This window comes from Nanorana parkeri, unplaced genomic scaffold (assembly GCF_000935625.1).
Source record: "Nanorana parkeri isolate BGI_ZX_2015 unplaced genomic scaffold, ASM93562v1 scaffold382, whole genome shotgun sequence".
Classification (NCBI taxonomy): Eukaryota; Metazoa; Chordata; class Amphibia; order Anura; family Dicroglossidae; genus Nanorana; species Nanorana parkeri.
This window is the reverse complement of record NW_017306650.1, coordinates 1072918-1094282: the sequence shown is the minus strand read 5'-3', so window position 1 is coordinate 1094282 and position 21365 is coordinate 1072918. Positions and strand designations below refer to the sequence as shown.

The following is a 21365-nucleotide window of genomic DNA, read 5'->3' as shown; positions in this document are numbered from 1 at the left end:
CTAAACTGATGAGCGGTAAAAGCTTTTAAAGCGTCGCCTATGGCCAATTTTGGGTATGGTAGTTTTCTGCAATTTCGCGGGTGCGCGCAATTTTAAAGCTTGACATGTTTGGTGTCTATTTACCCGACGTGACCCGATCTTTTATATTTTACCAAAAAAATGGTTAATAATAAATGTTTCCTAACATAATGTAAAAAAAAACTTTTTTTTTTTCAAAATTTTCTGTAATTTTTCCTAATTATAATAAAAAATAAAAACCCCAGTGGTGATTAAATACCCCCAAAATAAAGCCCTATCTGTCCCCAAAAAATGGTATAAAATTCATTTCAGTACAGCGTTGCATGACAGAATAAACGTCAGTCAAAGGACTGCAGCGCTGAACACTGAAAAATGGCCTGGCCAGGAAGGGGGTCTAAACACCTGGTCTTGAAGTGGTTAATATCAATCTATAAATCTATCTATATAAATCTATCTATCTAATAAAACACACACACACACACACACACACGTTTTATCATGATGGAAAAAAAGTAATCCTTGAGCTTTACTCAAGGGTACATACCTAGGCATAGTATCTACAGATAGAGAATTATGTCAATCTCCTGCAAGCATTCCCTTCTCCTGCCCCCCAGTAATCACTCACTTAGGCTGTTGTAATACAGTAAGCTGGTAACTTGTTGGCATGTCACAGGGTTGAAGGGGGCAGAAGGGATCTGAGCTGAACAATTAAAATAATCTCAATACTAAAGGCCCCATCACAAACTTGTGTTCGGCCAGCCCATTCAGGTGAGGATTTCTGGCAGTGCAGTGCACTGCAACACACGTCTATTGGCAAGGCAGTGCATCGTACCAACACGAATAATCACGTTACCTCAGCTCAATGGTGTTAATATGCCCTAAGGCTGGATTCACAGCACGTATGTTGCGTTTAGTGCATACTGATATTCCTGTGCTTTGATTTGCTTGCTGCATTTTGTGGACACTTCCTGACATCTGAAATATAGGACAATGGAATATTCTAGAGGCATTGGGGAGTTCTTCAGAAGCATGGGGTTTTGGTTTGGTATGATTTCTGAGAAATGGTAAACACAGCTAGCCGCTAACAAAAGGTCAAAAACTCCTACCAAGCACTTGCTAAATGCTTCTCAACATGTGGGAAAACACAGGGCATTCGGTAAGCTCCTAAAGCGGAAGTCATCCTTAAACACTTGTGTACAGGATACTGTTAAGGAATATACCGGAAAGCTTAAAGACCAAGAACAAAGGGTACAGAGCGCAATTAGTATACTCCAAAAATAAATCAACGTGCTTGGACATCTGTTTTCATTGACGTCTATGAAAACCGCATCAGGGGAAAAACTGCGAGGACGTGAATATAAAAGTATGCCATTTTACCAGTTATGGCTCCAAGTAAAGCCAAACTCCAGCCAAAATGTTAGTTTAGAAGACCGCATGGTTTTGATGGGTGTCGGACAGAACAGGAGTGAGGGGAAATCTACCAAAAGAAGCTCAGAGACCACACAATAAAAACCTGAGTGACCTTAATGCTGTCACTTTACACAAGCTTTCAGCCGGCTACGTTTTAAACTTTATAAGCCTTCCTAAAGCATGCTTAACCTTCCTGGCGGTATTCCCGAGTGTGGCTTGGGGTTAATTTTCAGTACCATAAGCGGTAACCCCGAGCCACACTTGGGATTACAGCGTAGTGACTCTTACATTGCCCCTCGAGCCATGCTGTGTCCTCCGGCCGATGCCGGCATCCGTCTTCCGGGTTCCATCCCTTGCGAGTGTCCGTGTCGCAAGGGAACCGGCGGGAATTTAAAAAAAAACCGAAAAAAGAACCGAAGAAAAATAATACCGCCAGAGAGTTTAAAATACCAGCCAACGCTCCCATTAAGATCCAAATGCAACACCTGATCTAGATCTGAAGGGTGCTTTAAGACCTTTAAAAGATATTTAAACCCAAGAACAACAAAAGTAATATATTGCAGCTTGCCAATCCTTAGATGTTGTAGCTGCATTCAATTTCTTTTTCCAGACAAGTACAGAAAAATCTGATGATTTTGCCTGCTAGCTTGGTGTCCTCTTGGTGTACATTCTGTGCACTGAATGTAAAAGAAGCAATCCTATTAGCCCTCCCAGTGATCGTCTGTGAAATCAGTACACTACCTCCATATGTAATAGAGATGAGGAAAGGTGGTAGTGTTTGTAGTACAAAGCAGGAGAGCAGCCTTGAGTGACAACACTGCTCCTTTATAGATACAGTGCACTGAGTCAGCGTGGTCACCTTAGGACAGGAAGTGTGTTGCTAGCGGAATTCCCAGGTGACAATAAAGCCTGAAAGAAAAGGAAAGTAATACAGCCACCACATCCAAGGATTGATTAGCTGCAATATTCTAAATGTTTGCTTTTGAGTTGAGATACGCTTGATCAGTGCTTCTTTTGTAAATGTTTTCTGAAGCAGATGCTACTTAAGCTGGCCATGCACTGTGTGAATTTCAGATGGTTCTTGATAAACCAGACAAAATTTGCATAGTGGGACCCCTGTCAACGGCCTTCCGCCTGGCATCCCTCGATCATCAAATCAAAGAAGCCGGATGGAAAATCTTTGGGCGAAAAGTGACGACAGCCAATCAGCTGCTGTCACTGTTCGAGTATTCAGACAGCAGCACATCCACCGCTGTCAGAATACAAAGAAGTATTGAAATAGTCACCTGCATGCCAAGGTCAAATATGCTGGACATCTTTTATTCAGACGCTAGCCAGTCAAAGTGACAGTGCAAAAAAACAGCATTTCAGAACCGAGCGTGGACCTTTCAACAGGCAAACACAGCGACGTTGAAAGGGACAATCCTCGGTTCGGAAACGTTGCTTTTGTGGATTTAGATTGCCTAACGTCTGAACAAAAGACTTCCAAGCATGTTTGACCTTGGAGTGCGGTGACTATTCCAATACTTATGTGATTTACAAGGGGCCAGCCGCCGATCATACCAGCACCCACCGTCATATTTAGATTCTGGTCTGGAGTGAGGTGGATCAAAGATTTGTTAGAATACAAAGCGGAAGTTTCATCCATCCACACCGACTAGAGTGGATGGAGGAATCGGTTACATTTGTTTTGTTCAGCCTGCAACTATGGTCAGCTTTAGACTAGCATTTACAAACAAATATCTAACAATATCTATGTCATAGGAACCATATTACTAAACACATGAAGAATTAAAACTAGGAGTGAGGATCTGTGTCCAACTCATTCTTAATTAGGCAGAGGAGGTCTGAATCAAGGGCAGAAAAAAAACTCTTTAGCATCAATAATTCCTTCCTATGTTTCAGTTGTCAGTCATGATGACACAATGATGGTGTGTCCAGACACCATCATGGCTTCCCCCGATACAGATATGCTGAGGTGGTCAGCCACAAACAACAGCTATTCAGAGCTGGTTAACCCCTTCGTGACGGGAGACGTACAGTGTACGTCCTGTCACTTTGTGCCTATATGACTGGCCACGTGCACTGTACGTGATGAGTTATATCAGGCTTTGTAATGCCGGTATTTGCTGATTCTCAGCATTTAACAGTCATTCATTAATGTCTCAGTATTGAGGCATTAATTAATGAAATAATTAAGCTTTTTGTAAAAGCTTCTTCCTTTCATTAATGAAAGAATGAAGCCGTTACATGCAAATAGAGGACCGCAATTTGCGATCCCGTATTTGACAGCTCAAAATAGCAGAGAGGCAGCAGTGACTCACCTCACCTCTCTGCTATTTGTTTTGACAGTTCGAGAGCCGAATGTTTAGATACATTTCACTGAAAGAATACAATGTATCTCTTTTGAGTGAAATGTATCATTTCTGATCGTCTAGGCACGATCAAAGAGCTTTTAGTGAGATCTGAATCTGACTAAAGTCAGGATCAGTCTCTAAGGTTATTATTAGCTGTTCCTAAGTTTGGATCAGCCTAATAGCCAAAAATAAAATAAAAAAGTTAATTTATCAAGCTGTCATAGTGATTGCTTGATATAAACTGACAAGAAAAAAAAAAGTTTTTTTATTTTATTTTTATTTTTTTTACAAAGTGTAAAAAAATTAAAATAAAGTGTAAAACAAAATTAGGAAAATATAAATTATATATAAATATATTTTTTATACTATAATTAATATAAAAAAATTCTAAAAAAAAAAAAAAATAATCAAAACTTGTGAAAAAAGTGTTTTCTTCTAGTTTTTTTCCTCATTTTTTTTTTTTTATTCAAACTAAGTGAGGGGTTAGGTACACATATGTGATATAATTATATAGCCCTATCTGTCCTCTAAAAAACAATATATAATATGTGTGGGTACATTTAGTAAGAAAGTATATTACTGCTGTGGAAGAATCACACAGCAAAAATGTAAAAAATGTGTCAGTCATTTATGAACAGAACCTGAAAACTAGCTCAGTCATGAAGGGGTTAAGGAAGGGCACTTTTTTGTCTTTTTTTTATATTTTGATCAAGCTTTATGTAAAATGGCATGTCCAGAGTGAACATACTTCACTAAAGCTTGCTATGCATTACGGTTAAAAAAAAAAAGTAGAGCATGCTTTCTTCTCAGTGCAACAGACAGCATCACAACACACTGTTGTGTAGTGTCCCATTCACACCAATTCATTTTTCGTTGCCCTTGCATTACCATCCATTGAAAAACGTATCGTGATGTGATGCAACGGATCTGCTGTGAATGGGCTCTTAATCTAACTGAATAGAATACAACTGGGAAAATGTTTGTGACACCAAAGAACTGTCACACCAGGGACAAAATCGCTCACCTTCCCTAAGGTATCGCTCCCTTGCTGGGGAGACAAGCAAGATGTCACTCCTTTGTTAATAGAGATTAAAGTGAATTTGTCATTAAAATAAACTGTGCAAGCAAAAGGGAAAATACTTACCTCTTCTACGTCACTGAATGCCGATCTGGAGCATAGAAGCCGCTCTCCAGAAACCAACACTTTCGGAAGTGCCAATCTCCTGGCCCACTGCTCCGCTCAGTTGTTCTTCTCGCTGACCCCATATGTCATCTTTGTGTCCTAAAGTAACATAGGGGTGGTGGGAGAAGTCACTGAGCACAACATTTTTGAAACTCAAAACGGACTGTTTCTGTAGAGACTTCAGGCGGTGATTTCCCTACATTAGAGCCGTGTTCTTGGGTGAGGTGAAGTATCACCAGTGCCAGAAATGCCAGTGTGACACAGCTTACAACAGATAATCCAAATACTGAGAGTCGCTCAACATTTTTCTGCCACACAAAACAACCTTCTCCAGCAGTCTGCAGTGCTTGTTTGTAGGTCCGTTCCTCTTTTCTGCTATGAAAACACTTGGTCTAGCTGGTGTTTGCGAGTATTGTATGATGATTTGGCCGTGGATGGCCAGTTGTTTTTGGGGAGAGATAACATTACAGGAGGACCTGAATAAAAATAGGGGAGTGGGCAACTATATGGCAGATGAGGTTTAATGTTGAAAAATGTAAAGTACTGGATTTTGGGGCTAAAAATAGGCAAGGGGGATACACATTAATGGGAACTCCAAAAGGGAAGTCTGAAATGGGAAAAGATTTGGGGGTCATAGTAGACCACAGATTGAATAATAGTTTGCAATGCCAGGCTGCAGCAAACAAAGCTAGCATGGTACTGTCATGTATTAAAAAGGGAATGTATTGTAGAGACAAAGCAATCATTTTGCCACTTTATCACTTTATAGATCACTGGTTCGGCCACATCCTGAGCATGTGGTTCAATTTTGGTCACCAATCCGTAGAAGGGATGTCCTGGAGCTGGAGAGAGTGCAGAGAAGGGCAACAAAACTAATTAAGGGGCTGGAGGATCAAAGCTATGAGACAAGGTTGCTACATTTAAATGTGTTCACGCTGGAAGTGAGAATGTTAAGAGGGGACATGATTGTGATGTACAAAATGTTTAGTGGCGATGGCATCAGCAATAAACTTTCTACTGTAAACTCTATTAAGAAGACTAGAGGTCACCACCTGAAATTGGTGGAGAAAAGATTTAACCACAAAAGGGCCTAAGGGCTTCTTTTCAGTCAGAGTGGTTACATTTTGGAACTCTCTGCCACAAGCAGTGGTATCAGCACAGAATATTGAACCATTCAAAAATCAATTGGATACTGTCCTAAGAGACCGTATCATACAGGGGTACAGGTACTTTTAAAAACTGAGACCACACAGGGACTCATATACACACACACGTACACACAACACACACAGAGGTTGAACTTGATGGACCTGTGTCTTTAGTCAGCCTCAAATACTATGTAACTATGTAATCTGGCCTTCCATGGCCAACCTGAGACCACACAGGGACTCATATACACACACACGTACGCACAACACACACAGAGGTTGAACTTGGTGGACCTGTGTCTTTATTCAGCCTCAAATACTATGTAACTATGTAATCTGGCCTTCCATGGCCAACCAAAGACATCCACGGGATCAAGCCACTCACTCCTAACGGTGACTGAACCTGACTGGATGCAGCCACTGTTCAGCCGATAATTTTCCATCCAGTTTCATGACAGGAGTTGACTAAAAAGTTTACTTTTGTTAAAGCGTGCGATGCTGGCAGGGCAATCCACAGCTCAAATTTCTGATTAAGCAAGCAATGACCGAAATTTGAGCTGTGGGTGACCAGCTTAAGGAATTTTGTAGATTTTTGATCCTTGTCTAAATAATAACTATCTTAAACATTTTACTTTACCATAAACCAAGTCTTGAGGCATTGCGGTAGAATCAGACTTTCTTCACTGTGCTTCACAGTTGGCATGAAAATGTGATACTAGCACTGAACCATGCCATCCAACCAGAAGGCAGTGTAAGGCAGAAGGAAATTTGCCATGTGAGGAGCAGGTAATCTAAATGCTGTGATATTATTTGCAGGGCATGAGAAACCCATATCTACCTCAACACTGGACTCCTCCTTTCAAAACGTCAAGCTTTAAAATGCTTTTCCAACCTTGTTTGCTCAAACCTTTTGTTTTTTTAAATGTGGCAATACAAAATGACGTGTGCAATTGAGATTGCCTTTAGTCACTATTATGACGTAAGATCACATATGTTATCGGTTTATGAGTTATTTACGCAGAAATTCTTAAACTTTTTCTCACAACTGTAAATGAGAGCTACTTAAGCGCATTTCCGGCATGTGATGGTATCATAATGTTTTATACCCATGTCTCCCAGCGTATTGGAAGGGTGTGACAGCCACATTCTTGGTTGAGCTGTGCTGACTGCTGCCAGTGATCACATTTTATATATGCAATTGAGACCATTTAGAGCTCGCTCTCATTTCAGCATGCAACACACATTAAAAAAAAACCCAGCGAGCTCCAAAAGTTGTTTTACTTGAGGGGACACACATATATCATTAATATATCTATACACACACACACACACACCTTAAGGTTTCCTAGGAGTGATCACCACCTGCATCACAAAGGAATTTGCCACACACAAGACTCCAAAAGACTGGTTGTGGAATTCTCTTGCATACACCCAGAGCTGAAGGATATACTTTTTTACCAATTTATGGTCACAAATAAAACTTCTAGACAGATCCCACCACCATTTACACAAAGTACCATCCAGTGGGCCAATTATAATAAGAGCACAATAAATGTCTGTGAGGCCCCAGACTTAAGGGGTCGGCCCCATGAGAATGCTCAAGGTTCTGCATGAAGTAAAACACATTTTCCTCCACCTACCTTCCTACAATGGCTGTAGATATACCCTTCTACATCCACACTAACAGCGCTCGTGCATTCGTCCAAGATTGCAAACTGAGGCTTGTGGTAGAATAAGCGTGCCATCTAAAATCAAAAGAAGAAAAAGCATAAAACCAAACTGAAGGCGCAGACAAACTCTAAATGCTAATTTGTGACTACACTGCAGTAATGGCAATAAAACATTTGAAAACTCCAAATATAATTGTGATTCTTTTGATATTCCTGGCTTGCCAATGTGCAAATTAGCAGCTCTGTGACAGTCTACATCATTATAGTTTAAGGTACACCTGTCAGGAGAAAAATATGCTCCTTCTGATAATGCAAGCTGCCTGGCCACATGCACGCAGCAAATACAAAAAAACAAAATACCTCATCGCTAAGCTGGGTCCAGATCAGTGGTTTAAAGCCAAAGCATTGGCATGACAGCCAGGGACCTAGCATTTTCAGAACAACAGCTGTCTACATATTTTGCCTAACTCAGGGCACTGATTTCTTTGCATTACCACTCTTTTTTTTTATTCACTCAGGAGCTAAGTACATCTGAGAGCTTCTGATATGCAGAGCAGAGGGCTGCACCTCCAGCTCCCGGCTGCATAGTAATAGAGTCCATTAACGACACCAGTTCTGGTGTTGTGCCTTCACCCCCCTCACTCTGCTGTGCTAATCACAAAGCACAGCACAAATGTCATCACTGTGCTATATTTTGGGAATGGCGCAGAAGAGTGAGAGGAAAGGAGGCATGACACTGGAACTGGTATCATTCATGGATGCACTTCCAGCTTCCAACTGCATCAGAACTAGGTCTCTCTGTACTACATTTATTTCTCATTATTAGGAACTCCTGAATAAAAAAAAATATACAAGAGACACAACGTGAAAATTAAACATTAAAAAAAATAAAGAATGCTTTGCTTGGAGTTTAAGTCTCTGTGTTTTTACTCTCAATGAGATTTGTCAGCAGCAGGATGAAGCATGACAGATAGCTATAGTGCTTTGAATCCTGAAATTTCAAAATCCTCCAGGAACAGGATGCATTTATTATTTACAATCTATAAAACACATAGAGCAGCACAGAACTGCCGATGAGACTTAGGAAGTCAAACTTACCTGGTACTATAGACTGCTAGAGGCACAGGGGAATAATACTCTGTAAAAGGTGTTAAGAGAACTATGGGGTCAGGGCTTTTCCCCATAGTTCTCCTTAGGGTAACGGGAGGACACAAACTAGCGTCCTCCCGTTACCCTAAGCTCAGTATACCACGAGCTACAGCTCGCGGTATACCGAGACGCCGGAGCTGGAGCGGATCCCAACATCGATGTTGAGATCCGCCCAGCTGCGATGTTGAGATCCGCCCGCTGGCGGATCGGAACAAGGAGGGGGGAATCCAGCCCCTCCCCTGTCACGGCAGAGAGCCGTGACAGGATCGAGAGGTGAGCGAACGCCGGTATATGTTCGCTCACCTCCCGATCTACTGAGCGGACCTGTGACAGTCTCATTGTCACAGGTCGGCTAGAACTATGAGGTGAGTGGAAATCACTCACCTCATAGTTCTCCTTTAATGCTTTTTCTTATTACAGCAAAGGTTCCAGCTATTCTGGATAGCTATGGTACTGTGCTTCTACTTTTGACACCAAAAGCAATTAATTGAACGGTTATGACAGAAGAAAACAATCATGTTAAATTCACCTCACAATGCCTTACCGCTGCATCCCAGGAATGAGTTATATGGATAGATAAATATCGCTGTGCCTTACCATTGCATTCCTGGTGCTGACTGTTCTGCAACAATGTACTTCTGCACTGCTTTTTACATTACATTTTTTTATTGGCTGTCATTAAAGTGTATGCTTTACGTATACATCTCTTATTACTATGTATACTTATTGAATTAGTCACAAGTGATAACATATAGAATATATTTAATATCCGAAGAGTAGTGACACCAACAACGTCTGTAAAATGAAACAGCAGCAGAGATAACGCTACTATTCAGTAAATTTGGAGAACACTGTATGATCGGAATCATATAACCAGTTTCAAGGGTTGCGCATCAACATGCTTCACACAACTGCATATCATCAACCTATGTAAAGAAATCAATAGGTAGCACTCTATATAATTGAGCATAGTGCCATACCGCCATCCTTTGTTTTTCTCCTCCACTGAGAACATCCATCCAATCCTGGACACTATCCCAGCCTCCTTCACGTTCCAAAATTGGTCCCAGTTGAACATTATCGAGGTACTCCTTTAGGACCTGTGTGGGTGGAAAATACCGTGCTTAAAACGCTCAATTCCTTTGTCTTTTATAACTATAAACATGCACTTGATCGTTAAAAATACAGACACGTGGTTTCTAACCTTGTCTGCGATGCCTTTACGTTTCTGGTCTTCATGTGTGTCTGGGTAGATGACTTGGTCCCGTAATGTCCCCAATGTCATATACGGCCTCTAAAAATGTAAACAGATGAATAGATGAATAGATGTATTACCCCCCCCTTTATGCCTGATGACAATGTTAATGAAAATTACCTGGGGAACATAAAACAGTTTTCCTCGTTCGGGCTTAGTCAGACATCCTCCAAACAGTGGCCACAACTATAAAAACAAATATATAACAAAACTGTAAAAAATGAGCATTAGTACTACGGTAGTAATAACCAATCACTCCCATCTGCATGCCACATATACAGATATAAAAAGCTACAGAAAAAAAAACTACCTCTCCTAAAACACGGAAGAGGGAACTCTTTCCACAGCCGTTTGGCCCACAGACCAGGACATTGGTGCCAGATCTCACCTGTGAACAGATAGGTTGTTAAAATATTTCTTTATATTTAAAGTGATATTAAATTCAAAAGGGATTTTAAGCTAGGATGAAATCACTTACAATGAATGCTGCTCCTTGATGTTTAAAAGTTTATTTTCCTGCAGAATCAGCTGGTCTCCTGAGCACTGGTCCTGACTTCCTGTTTTAGTGACTCCTTTCTCAGATTGCTATGCAGTCACCCTTGTGTGTGCTAGTATGCTGTGTGCGTCTCCACAAACATACAGACATAGCATATCAAGCTACTCCCCTCCCCACCTGGTCTCTCTCTGCCCTTCCCCAAGCTAGCAGATGAACAGTTGCTGTCCTTTGTGATCTTGTACTGGACAGGAAGTTCAGGGAAGCTAAGCGACTTGGAAGCAGCTGCTCAGAAACAAAATTATTGTAAGGCCTCATTCACATGAGAAACAGGTGGCACGTACAGCTCCGTTCTGCGTGCACGGCCGTATCTGGCAGCCCCCCGGGAAGGACAGTTGCAGCGTGCGATTAGTACATAGCCCCTGTCCGTGCGGGTGTCCATACTGACAGGATTGATCCAGCACCCCCCCCCCTCCCACACATTGTATGGGAGTGCGGTGGGACTCTATTCGAGCTGGGACACCCTCACCCGTACGGACCTGCAATTGGGGTGAGTGTAGGGCGGCGTACCGCCGCGTAGCCCCATAGAGAAAGACAGGGGCTGCGTACTAAATCACACGCAGCACCTGTCCTTCCCAGGGGGCTGCCAGATACGGCTGTGCACGCAGCACGGAGCTGTACGTGCTGGCTGTTTCTCGTGTGAATGAGGCCTTAGTGTTTGTGCAAAAATGTAAAGCAATGCATTGCTGGGCAATGTATATTTGTTTGATCTGGATTCATTATTGAAAAAAAAGTTTGAGAGTTTAATACTACTTTAAACAGTACTGATGGCAGACACATGTAATATAACCGAGGTTGCCAATAGACATGGAGACATATTGATTTAAGTCTTGAGCAGCTAAGTTCTAACCCTTCTCATAAACACGGAGCAAAACCCTAAAAACCTGGACATACACTTTTAAGTATATGTTGAGCCCAAACTTTTCTTTTAGTTTTGGATAGAGTGGTGTAGGCCTAGGTACAGGTCCTATACAGTCTGACCATCACATGCTCTAACTTTTTGCATTCCTTGCATCTTTTGAGCTGTGCATTATTATATTATCTATGGAAGAACACACAAAAGGTCCCCTTATCAAAGGTGCTGTTGTCTTTCCCCACTCTGCTACATAGTTTGCATGGTTACACTTCAAGCATGCTTTAAAAATTACATCTGTGCTCCATTTGTTATCAGCCATATAAGGATCCGTGACAGTGTCTCAGCTGTACTGGCATGAATAACCGTACCAGGAGAGGGGAGAGACTTTTGTCTAAGGATTTGCAAAAGTGCAATCATCTACCTTTGGGCTGAATCCCATCCAGAATGCTCGCACTGCTCCCTGGATTACAAGTTCTAGCTGTTATAAGGCATGGCCAGTACTTATTGATGGTGAGGCTCCACATTTAACCTTTTTATCCTACCAGTGCCAATTTTTTTTAAAGAATGGGTCCTTCAAACTGGGGTATTAAAGAACAGAATTTAGAAAAGAGATAACACTACTAACCTCAAAGTCCAAATCTCTGATTAGAATGTCTCCATTTGGCGTTGCAAGAGGAACATGATCAAATCTTTCAAAAAAAAAAAAATAGAATGGACAATTATTATATACACATGGCATATTATAACATTTGTATCACAACGAGTGGAAAGTTAGATACACTAGAAATAAATGGCAAAAATGACCAGTGTGTTGCCGATTTTCTAAACCAAATGAGAATTATTTAAGCTTTCATGAGACATAATGTGTCTGGGCATTTAGATTATTCTTTTATATAGTGCTGAAATACAGAACTACTCGTGTAACCTCTGAAGTATCTAATTTTCCTTGTATCCACTTTTACCTGTGGATAAGCCCTAATTAACCTACCAGTATAAGTACAGACTGATGGGGGGGAAACTGGATTACCCATTCAAAAAAATGAACAGAAAACACTGGAATAACAAACTTCATGCAGTGTCCCTTTTGGGAATTCAAAAACCCTGTGGGAAAATCCCACAAAGCATCACAATGGTATCCTGGGATTTTGTATCCTTACATCACTCTACCTTTACCAGTTTAAAAGGCAGATGACTGCAGCCCGTGATTTCCTAGTAAACATTTGGAATATATGAATAAGCTTTAACAGGCAAGGAAGAGCAATATTGTGTACAGAATTATTGTAAGCACACAGTATCTCTCCTATACCTGGAATCCCCAAGTAGCTACTCTCAAACTATATACTGGGGACCCCTGCTGGGCAGTTTCAGTATTGCTGTCTAATAACTTCAGAATGATAAGACTGCATACATTTCACAGGTACATAGGGGTTTTTAAGTAATAAAAAAAAACACAGACCATTACATTTTGTTTTAGTAATATTGCCTACCAGTAAGTCACAGCAGAGTGCAAGTGGCGACATTTTAAATAAAACCTGGGCTGATGACGTTTTTGTTGATGCCATTGCTGATTTTTCCATCTAAAAATCCTAGTTTCATAGTCGTCATGCTGATCCGTTGTGTTCAGTGAACAATATGCAGATTAGGAAGTCTGAGTTTTCTGATCCGCATATTTATACCGAGATCAGTGACAAAGTTTTAGTCAGTCATCTAATGGTTAGAAGTCAGCAATGCAAGGCTGAACAAGCGAAATCTAAGCCTGTATAGCTAGCCTTAAAGTGATATTAAAAGGCAAAAAAAAATGGACCCCTAATATCACCTGTGGACCCCAAAAGAAGCTGATGAAGCAGAGATCTGCTTTATCTGCTTCTTCTCCCTGGCTATAGCAGGCAGATGACTGACAGGTGAATGCGGAAGTGATGTAATACACATCACTTCTGCATTCACAGCCCGGACGGGGATCAGCAAGGAGCCGCCGATCGCCTATATGTGTTCGCATTGGACGGCAACCCGCCAATGCGACAGTGCCGTCCGTCCGTTTTTCTACTACGGGCGGACGGCAACTGGTTAAAATGATTTTAAGCGTTTTTTGTTTTTTTTCCCCACTTCTTGCCTATATCTACTGCATGCTAGCAGTAGATATAAGCAAAAAAAACGGAGGGTTTAGAACACCTTTAAGCTGGCCATACACCTGTCAATTTCTTTCGTTCAACCTGCGGGAGGAATCGCTGCTGTTTGCACTGTATTCTGACAGGTGCCACAAGCACCTGTCAGAATGCCCAATCACAGCGGGCAGCTCATTGGCTGCCGGGTCTGGTCACACAGGGATTTTCCAGCAGGGTTCATCGATCAACTGATCGAGGAATGCCGGCTGAAAGGGAGTCTTCGTAAATTCCCCTCTATGTATGTGAAGAACAATTTAGCACTATACAAGTAGATAGTAATTCACAATATTAATTCTATGCCATGCAACCTTACCCCCTTCAGACCTGGGCTGATCACATGACTCTTTTGAATTCCTCTGTGGAGACTTAAGTGATCTCCTGCGAGTGGAAGGTGCTGTATGATTCAATGACAGCTGCCACCGCACACTGTTCTTAAATAATCGCACAGCCTGAGACTACCTGCAAATAACTGCACCAAAATGCAGACTTTTTACTTCCAGGTGCCATCATCATTGTAGGTAATCACAGTCTGTTCTGTGCAATTACTTGGGAACATCTGCATATAGTGGCAGCTGTCACTTGATTATACAGTACCTCCCACCCACAGGAAATCTGACAGAGGAATATGTGAGACTCGTGCCATTGCCCCAATTTGCAGGTGTGAATAGGGCCTAAGAAGAGCCAGCTAAAGGTGCCCATACACCTTACGATTATCGGACGAAACTTTTCGTCCGATGATAGAATAGTCGAACGATTTCCGTACGGCAGCCCCATCCTGCCCCGATGATCGCAAGATTAATTTAGCCGTAATTAACGAAAAGCATGTGGACGAAATGCGGTAATTGATTTGCCGTATTTTCGTTAGCGCAAGCGCAGTGTAGATCGTACGACTTTTGACGGACGGAAATGCCAGCAACCTTACGACAATCGTACGATCTAGCAAAGTTTTCCAACATGCTTGACCGTCAAAAGTCGTACGATTGTACAGTACTGTCGGTCGGACACTGCAATGCACACATACGATTATCGGCCGAAAAGTCGATCGCATACGAAAATCGTACGACAATCGTAAGGTGTATGGGCACCTTAAGACTGGGTGACACTACAGCTCTGCATGAAGACAAGCAAGATCTGTCAATGCTGTTGTAAGGGGGTGAGGACGGAGTTACAGGTGCCCTATCAGGGATGCCTGAAATCAGTGCCGGCCAGCGGCGTCCCGAGACTGGGTGACACCCCGCCGCGATGTCATCGCGCATGCACGTGACGTCGATACGCATGCACGACCGTAATTTTGGTGTCATCCGCAAACACGGAAATATCGCTGTTAACACCCTCCCCGATGTCATTAATAAATAAGTTGAACAATATGGGACCCAGCACAGAACCCTGAGGCACACCGCTCATTACACTAGCCCAGTCTGAAAAGGTGCCATTTACAGATACCCTCTGGACCCGTTCCCGTAGCCAGTTCTCTATCCACGTACACTGTCATTTTGGTGTCACCTCTCCAATGGTGTCCCCCGTGTGCGGCCCGCACCCCCTTGTGACACCACTGGTGCAGGCTACAAGGTTTACCAAAAAACTGTATAACTAGTTGTGTGCAGAAATAACTTTTAAATATATAAATATAGTCCATGTGAAAATAAAAATGAATACTGCTGTTAAATATGGGGAAACAGTGCATTACAACCATGTAATAACATCTACTGTAAACTCCAGACTACAGTACAGTCATTAAATGCTGCCAGAAACATGCAGGGAGATATTGTCATTCCAGTTATTAACACATTTCCTTTGTTAGTGATGAAATGTTGGTTTCCCCAACCCCAGTTAACGATGTGGTAAATCAGCATTCCACACAGTTCAGCCTTAACTAGTGAAATACAGAGGAATGTTGCTGAAAAATCACTCAAAAAACTCACTTGATGATGTTGTCAGTGTTTATAACCCTACCACTTCCTGGAATCAAGGGAATGCTGGGAACAGAGTCGGACTCTACAATTTCAAAGAAAAACATATCAGTAAGTGCAGTTAAGAAAGGATGTTTTATAACCTAAGAAGTGAATGACGCAATTACCTTTGTCCTGTTGAGAAACCATAGTGCGTTCATATTTGCCTTCGTTCAATTCCTTTAGCACTTGCATCAGCTCTGTAATCCTGGCTGTGAAACTACACACATAACATTCTCTTAGTACTAGCCATGTGTCAAAGTTCATTTTACAAGCAAATAGGGCTCGTTCACACCATGTCCGGATCATCCCCAGACCAGAACAGTTTATTCCCAGACCAAAAAAGCATCCCTATAGTATTTCTGGGCTCTGTTCACACCAGCGCAGTCCGTTCCGGCCCAGACAAAAGAAAATACTGCTAGTCTTATTTTCTCTGGTCTGGAATGCACAGGACCGCATGGAAACATCAAAAATGCATGCAAACGCTGCAAACACACTGGACTGCACCTGAAAGCCCATTTAAGCTAAACAAAACCGCAGGAAAATCGCGGCAAAAACGCACAGCACTGAGTCTGTAGATCTGCTCCAGAAAATGGAGTGAACCTGGCCTCAAAGGCAGACAATATCCCAAATACAAAGTTGTTACTATACCTTGATTTTAGCAATTATTGCAGACATTTACTTTTTTTATTCTTTTCTGACTTACACTAGAATACAGCAATATTTCAAAGTAATATTATTATTATTATAATACAGGATTTATATAGCGCCAACAATTTGCTCAGCGATTGATATATTGATGGTTTAGCAAGCACACAGCAACCCCACAGTTATCTTCCTCATGTTTACCTGACTTGCAGTACATGATAGAGGCAGTACATGCAATATGGCAAAGCATCTACAGAACATTCAGAAGGGCAAAATATGGATGAATATTTAAATGATGAGCTGCACTGGTTGGTTTTTCATGCAGTGAAAGCACATCTGAGTACCTGAGTTTAGAGGTGTAACAACTACATTACTAGTGTACATGGCTACCTATCAGGACATTCTATTCCAAAGTGATTCTCAGTAGAGACGCTGTCTTGTAAATAAGGTCCCAGGTTCATGTCTGAACCAGTTAAAATAAAGGAGTTTTGTAACTCTTAGGTCATGGATTCCAACTATTACATGCAAGTCAGCTTACCTAACTAATACAAGTGTGTGATTGTGATTTAAAAAATAAAAAACACATTCGAAATTATGAGTCTGGTTGCTGTGACGTGGACTGATATAAATGATTCTAGGTCACTGGTGTTAGAATCCCTGTAGCTGCATTAGCAACAAAGTCTTGTCTACTTCCCCTTATTTCTACTCCTGCCCACCATGACATTTTCCACCATTATGCTAAGAAGCACCCTGATAACCCCCATACAGTGAATGCATTGTCACTTGGATGTGGCCACTCTACACCTCCAATGCAGGCTTCACCTTTTAACACATAGCATTCAAAGAATAGGTATATTTAACTAAACACATCAGTGATGAAACAAAACCATCAAGCTAAAGATTTAAAGGGATTTTGTGATTTAACTATAAATTTATCCAAAGCCCTCTCTTAATAAACACCTTACTAATTAAAAGGCCATTTTATACAGGATACGAGGCTACAGCTATCCTACTATTTAGGTCTTCCTGCATGTCAATGGGGGCAAGCAGAATACCGTATTTTTCGCTCCATAAGACGCACTTTTTTCCCCCCAAAAGGAGGGGGAAAAAGTGCCGGCGTCTTATGGAGCGAATCCCGACGCCCGAGACATGCAGTTTCGGGCGCCGGGCGAGTAGTAGGAGCCACTGCTCGTTTAATACGAGTGATCTAACGAGATCACTCGTATTAAAGCCGAGCAGCGGCGGCGGCGATCGAGTTCAGCAGCAGGAGCCACTGCTCGTTTAATACGAGTGATCTAATGAGATCACTCGTATTAAAACCGAGCAGCGGCGACGATCGAGATAACCATAGAGCAGATGAAGAATAGACGTTCTTCGCCTGCTCTGTGTCATCACTGAGACCGTGGCGCTGTAATCACAGCGCCACCTGTCTCAGCGGTCACTAACTGCAGCTTCTGTCATAGAAGCTGTCACAGAAGCTACAGTCTCGAGTGCTCCATAAGGCGTGCCGGACCTCCCTGCGTCCTATGGTCCGGTGCGTCTTATGGACCGCAAAATACGGTAGTTTATTTCTTAAGCTTAACATCAGAGCATTGTCTCTGATTATATTGTCATGTCTTAAACACCAACAATAAGTTAGTGATGCCCACCATTACTATTGTGTAATTATTAATATTTCTTAACACCTTTGTCTTCTTAACATACACACAGTCTTTTCTTTTAGCACATTTGCATTGATTTATATTGCAAATCAGTGTGGCACAAGCTGGAATTTCCCTTTAAATGAAGTTTTGAGCCATCTCACCCTGATAATCTGGTCATTTCACGTCCCGCTAGCACAATCCTGCCAAGGGCTTGAGACATCCTCAGCAACATCCTTCCACTCTGATAATAGTCCTGTCAGACATGGGAAGAAGTATTAGGCCTGGGTATATTAAATAGGCAGGGACATCTTAACCACAGGACCGAGTCTCACCTCCAACAGCTCCGCATGACTACTGTTCAAATGACGAGGGTGATTTGTTGTAAGGAACGGACGGCTGACAACCAAATAACCGACCACTGTAGCAAGATCTGCAATGCAAGCAGAAAAAGAACAATAGCTGTAAGAAAAAGCACATCAACTCTCAATGTACATTCATCATAAATACATGCTAAAAAGAAATTGTTCACCGACAACATTAGATTTCTGCCTACTCCACCACTGTGGGCCAGCTGTATCAAAGTTTCAGTAGTAAGAATTGGAGTTATTTTGTACAATTACTACCGACAATCAAATTTACAGGGCAGATATGGATCTGATGGATGGTTGTGGGAAGTAATTCCAGCGATTTTTACTGACACTTTGGTACATCAGGCCAACTGAGTGTCTGCATTTCATACCATAAGCATCATGGAAAACAATGCAAAAAATAAAGCTTGCATTTGCATCATACACTGCTCTACAAACACAAGAGGGGGAATTTATCAAATCTGGAGCAAGCAGAACCTGGAGCAGTTGCCCATGGCAACCAATCAGCTTCTCTCTACAGTTTGTTCAGTTAAGATTTGAAAATGAAAGAGAGAAGCCGATTGGTGGCCATGCACGGCTGCTCCAGTTTTGATAAATTCCCCCCAGTGTGTGTGTGTGTGTGTGTATACATATATATATATACATACACACACACACACATATACATATAATATATATATATAATACGTTTTATTGTATGCATACTAGACAATCTCATACAGGTTACGACTTACACTTGGCAATAATGCTGTCTACAAAGCCCATGGAAAATCTGAACAAAATGAAGGAATGTAAATGGTCCACCTGTGAAGAGCAAAATAAAGTCAGTGAATAATCAGATTAAAATCTGCATATACGAGTAAAACAATGACAGAGCTCTCATTACTAACAATTTAACTTGAGATGACCATTGATAGTACATTCTGTCAAGTCCAGCAACTAGGGTCTACGCAAAATATCTTAAATACTCTTTTAGAATATCTCTTTCGAAGTCTTTGATGTTTATAATGTTGTCACATCCAAAAACGTACAAGACAGGATTACCCTACTGCGTTATAACCTTACATCAAAGAGTAGTAGACATGACCGTAACATTTACATATACACTTATAAAACAGCTGGGTTTGGAGTATGCATCATTGCATTGCCCTGCTATGGGAAGCCATTCATAGAAAAAGGGCATGAATCATGTTGTGCTACAAAATTAGTTGGTCAACGTTTTGAATGCTTAGCTAGTCTGCTGTATACACTTCCAGGAAGCAGGGAAAGGTTAAAAGGTGCCCATGCTAGGCGCAATTATGAGACAAAACCAATATGTACTGAAATGGATTTTTCGGTCTTGAGAATTTATTGAGTTCAGCATGTTTCAGTTGTGCTGTCTGCAATCTTTTAGATAGGAAGATCTATTAAATGGAAAATATCTTCAAGACTGTCGTACAAAACTCAAGTCAATTTAAACTGGCAGATAACTCGCTGCATGGATCCAAGCCCCTACACTGCCTGCTGTCATGAAAACCTAATATAGCTGCCTGATACTTATCCGTCACCCAAAGTGCTCTCCATTTGGATCTAGCAAAACCGCGATTTCCTTTGACTTCAGACATAACCTTACTGAGGAGAGAATGAAAAAGGGCAGAAGCAATGTTTGCCATGAACGCCTATAAATGCATCACAGATTTCAAATTCCTTAGCTTAGACATAGATGTAAATGCAGAAGTAAATTCACTGGACTGTTTGACCCAGAAGGTCAGCGCACTTGGTGACAGGCAAGTATTGGGCAGATACTGAGGTTGTTGTGACTGTGGCAGTGTGAGGGGTAGGTGGACCAAATGGGTTTCTGACTTCAGATCCACTTTAATTCCTGTCTCAATCATTTTTATAAAGCATCACAACCATAGACTATTATTACACTTTGCTACAAACTATTATAATTATTATTATCATCAACGGTTTACTATTATTTATTCAAAATGATCAACTACTGCTCTAATTCCGACATATAAATACATGCAAGCCATAAAAGTGTCTCTTACCAATTTGTTAAAGGCGGAGTGAATAGTCAATTTTTCCCTTTTGTTTCCATTGTAGAAGGCAATTTCTTCACTAAAATGAAATGGAAAAAAAAAATTACTTAACAAAAAAAGGATCCATTTTTTTTCTACAATATTCCAACTGCCACTGAGCAATGACCATTGCTACAAGACACAAAGTAAGGCTGGCCATACAGTCACAGATTTTTCCAGCTACACTAAACAGCCTGAATGAAGAAACTTCCCTGACAGATACTGCTTTCAAAAGTACATCATAAATACAGCACAAACATTCATCTAGTCCATCTAGACAGTCAGATTTGACTGTAGTCCCATATCAACAACACCACCAATATTTTGAGAGAACAACAGCCCTCTTTATCAAAAGTGACAGACAGCTCCATAACATCTGACCATTGATTTAATCAGTTAGCCGTGCTTGCTTTCGGTCTTTATTTCCACTATATATTCAAACAGCTGACACCCATGGCTGTCAGAATACACAAACAGTGACTGCATCTGATTAAATACAGCCATTGTCCGGCCAACAATTTTACTCCTGAATCCTTAGATTTTTAAATTGAACTTTGTTGAGTGGTACTGACAGGTTCACACACAGCTTTGCCTATTCAGCAGGAATCAGTCGAAATGTGAACTGTGTTCGGCTACCTTAAATGTATGATGATGTAGGCAGAACCAGCCCCAGCCCTACGTAGGGTACATCTAAACCCCATAATGTTCCACAAACAAATGTAGGTCACTCTCAGATATTCTCTTTTCTTAATAAAACGTTACTGTCCGTGAACAAAATGCTGCCGGACACAGGCTCCTCCAATGATGTGTTTTATCCTGGCAAGAGGCTCAAAGGAGAATTAAAGCCAAACCTTTTTCTTGCCTTTACTTTTCCTTTAGGTCACAGGAGTACATTTATTAATGTACTCATGTGACTCATTCAGTAGACAGTGG

The 21365-nt window shown here is 41.3% G+C and overlaps 1 protein-coding gene across 2 annotated transcripts in view; it reads right to left on the bottom strand.

The window, feature by feature from the left end:
- ABCD3 (ATP binding cassette subfamily D member 3) overlaps positions 1-21365 on the bottom strand; it is a 63606-nt gene that overhangs the window by 4257 nt on the left and 37984 nt on the right. For both annotated transcript variants that reach the window (XM_018559223.1, XM_018559222.1), the window contains 12 exons: positions 20403-20472; positions 19104-19173; positions 18334-18431; positions 18163-18254; positions 15839-15930; positions 15684-15756; positions 12225-12288; positions 10501-10578; positions 10311-10376; positions 10140-10229; positions 9916-10035; positions 7757-7861 (listed from right to left, as the gene is read on the bottom strand). In XM_018559223.1, the coding sequence (XP_018414725.1) occupies positions 7757-7861; positions 9916-10035; positions 10140-10229; positions 10311-10376; positions 10501-10578; positions 12225-12288; positions 15684-15756; positions 15839-15930; positions 18163-18254; positions 18334-18431; positions 19104-19173; positions 20403-20472 (1018 nt within the window). The remainder of the gene's footprint in view (positions 1-7756; positions 7862-9915; positions 10036-10139; positions 10230-10310; positions 10377-10500; positions 10579-12224; positions 12289-15683; positions 15757-15838; positions 15931-18162; positions 18255-18333; positions 18432-19103; positions 19174-20402; positions 20473-21365) is intronic.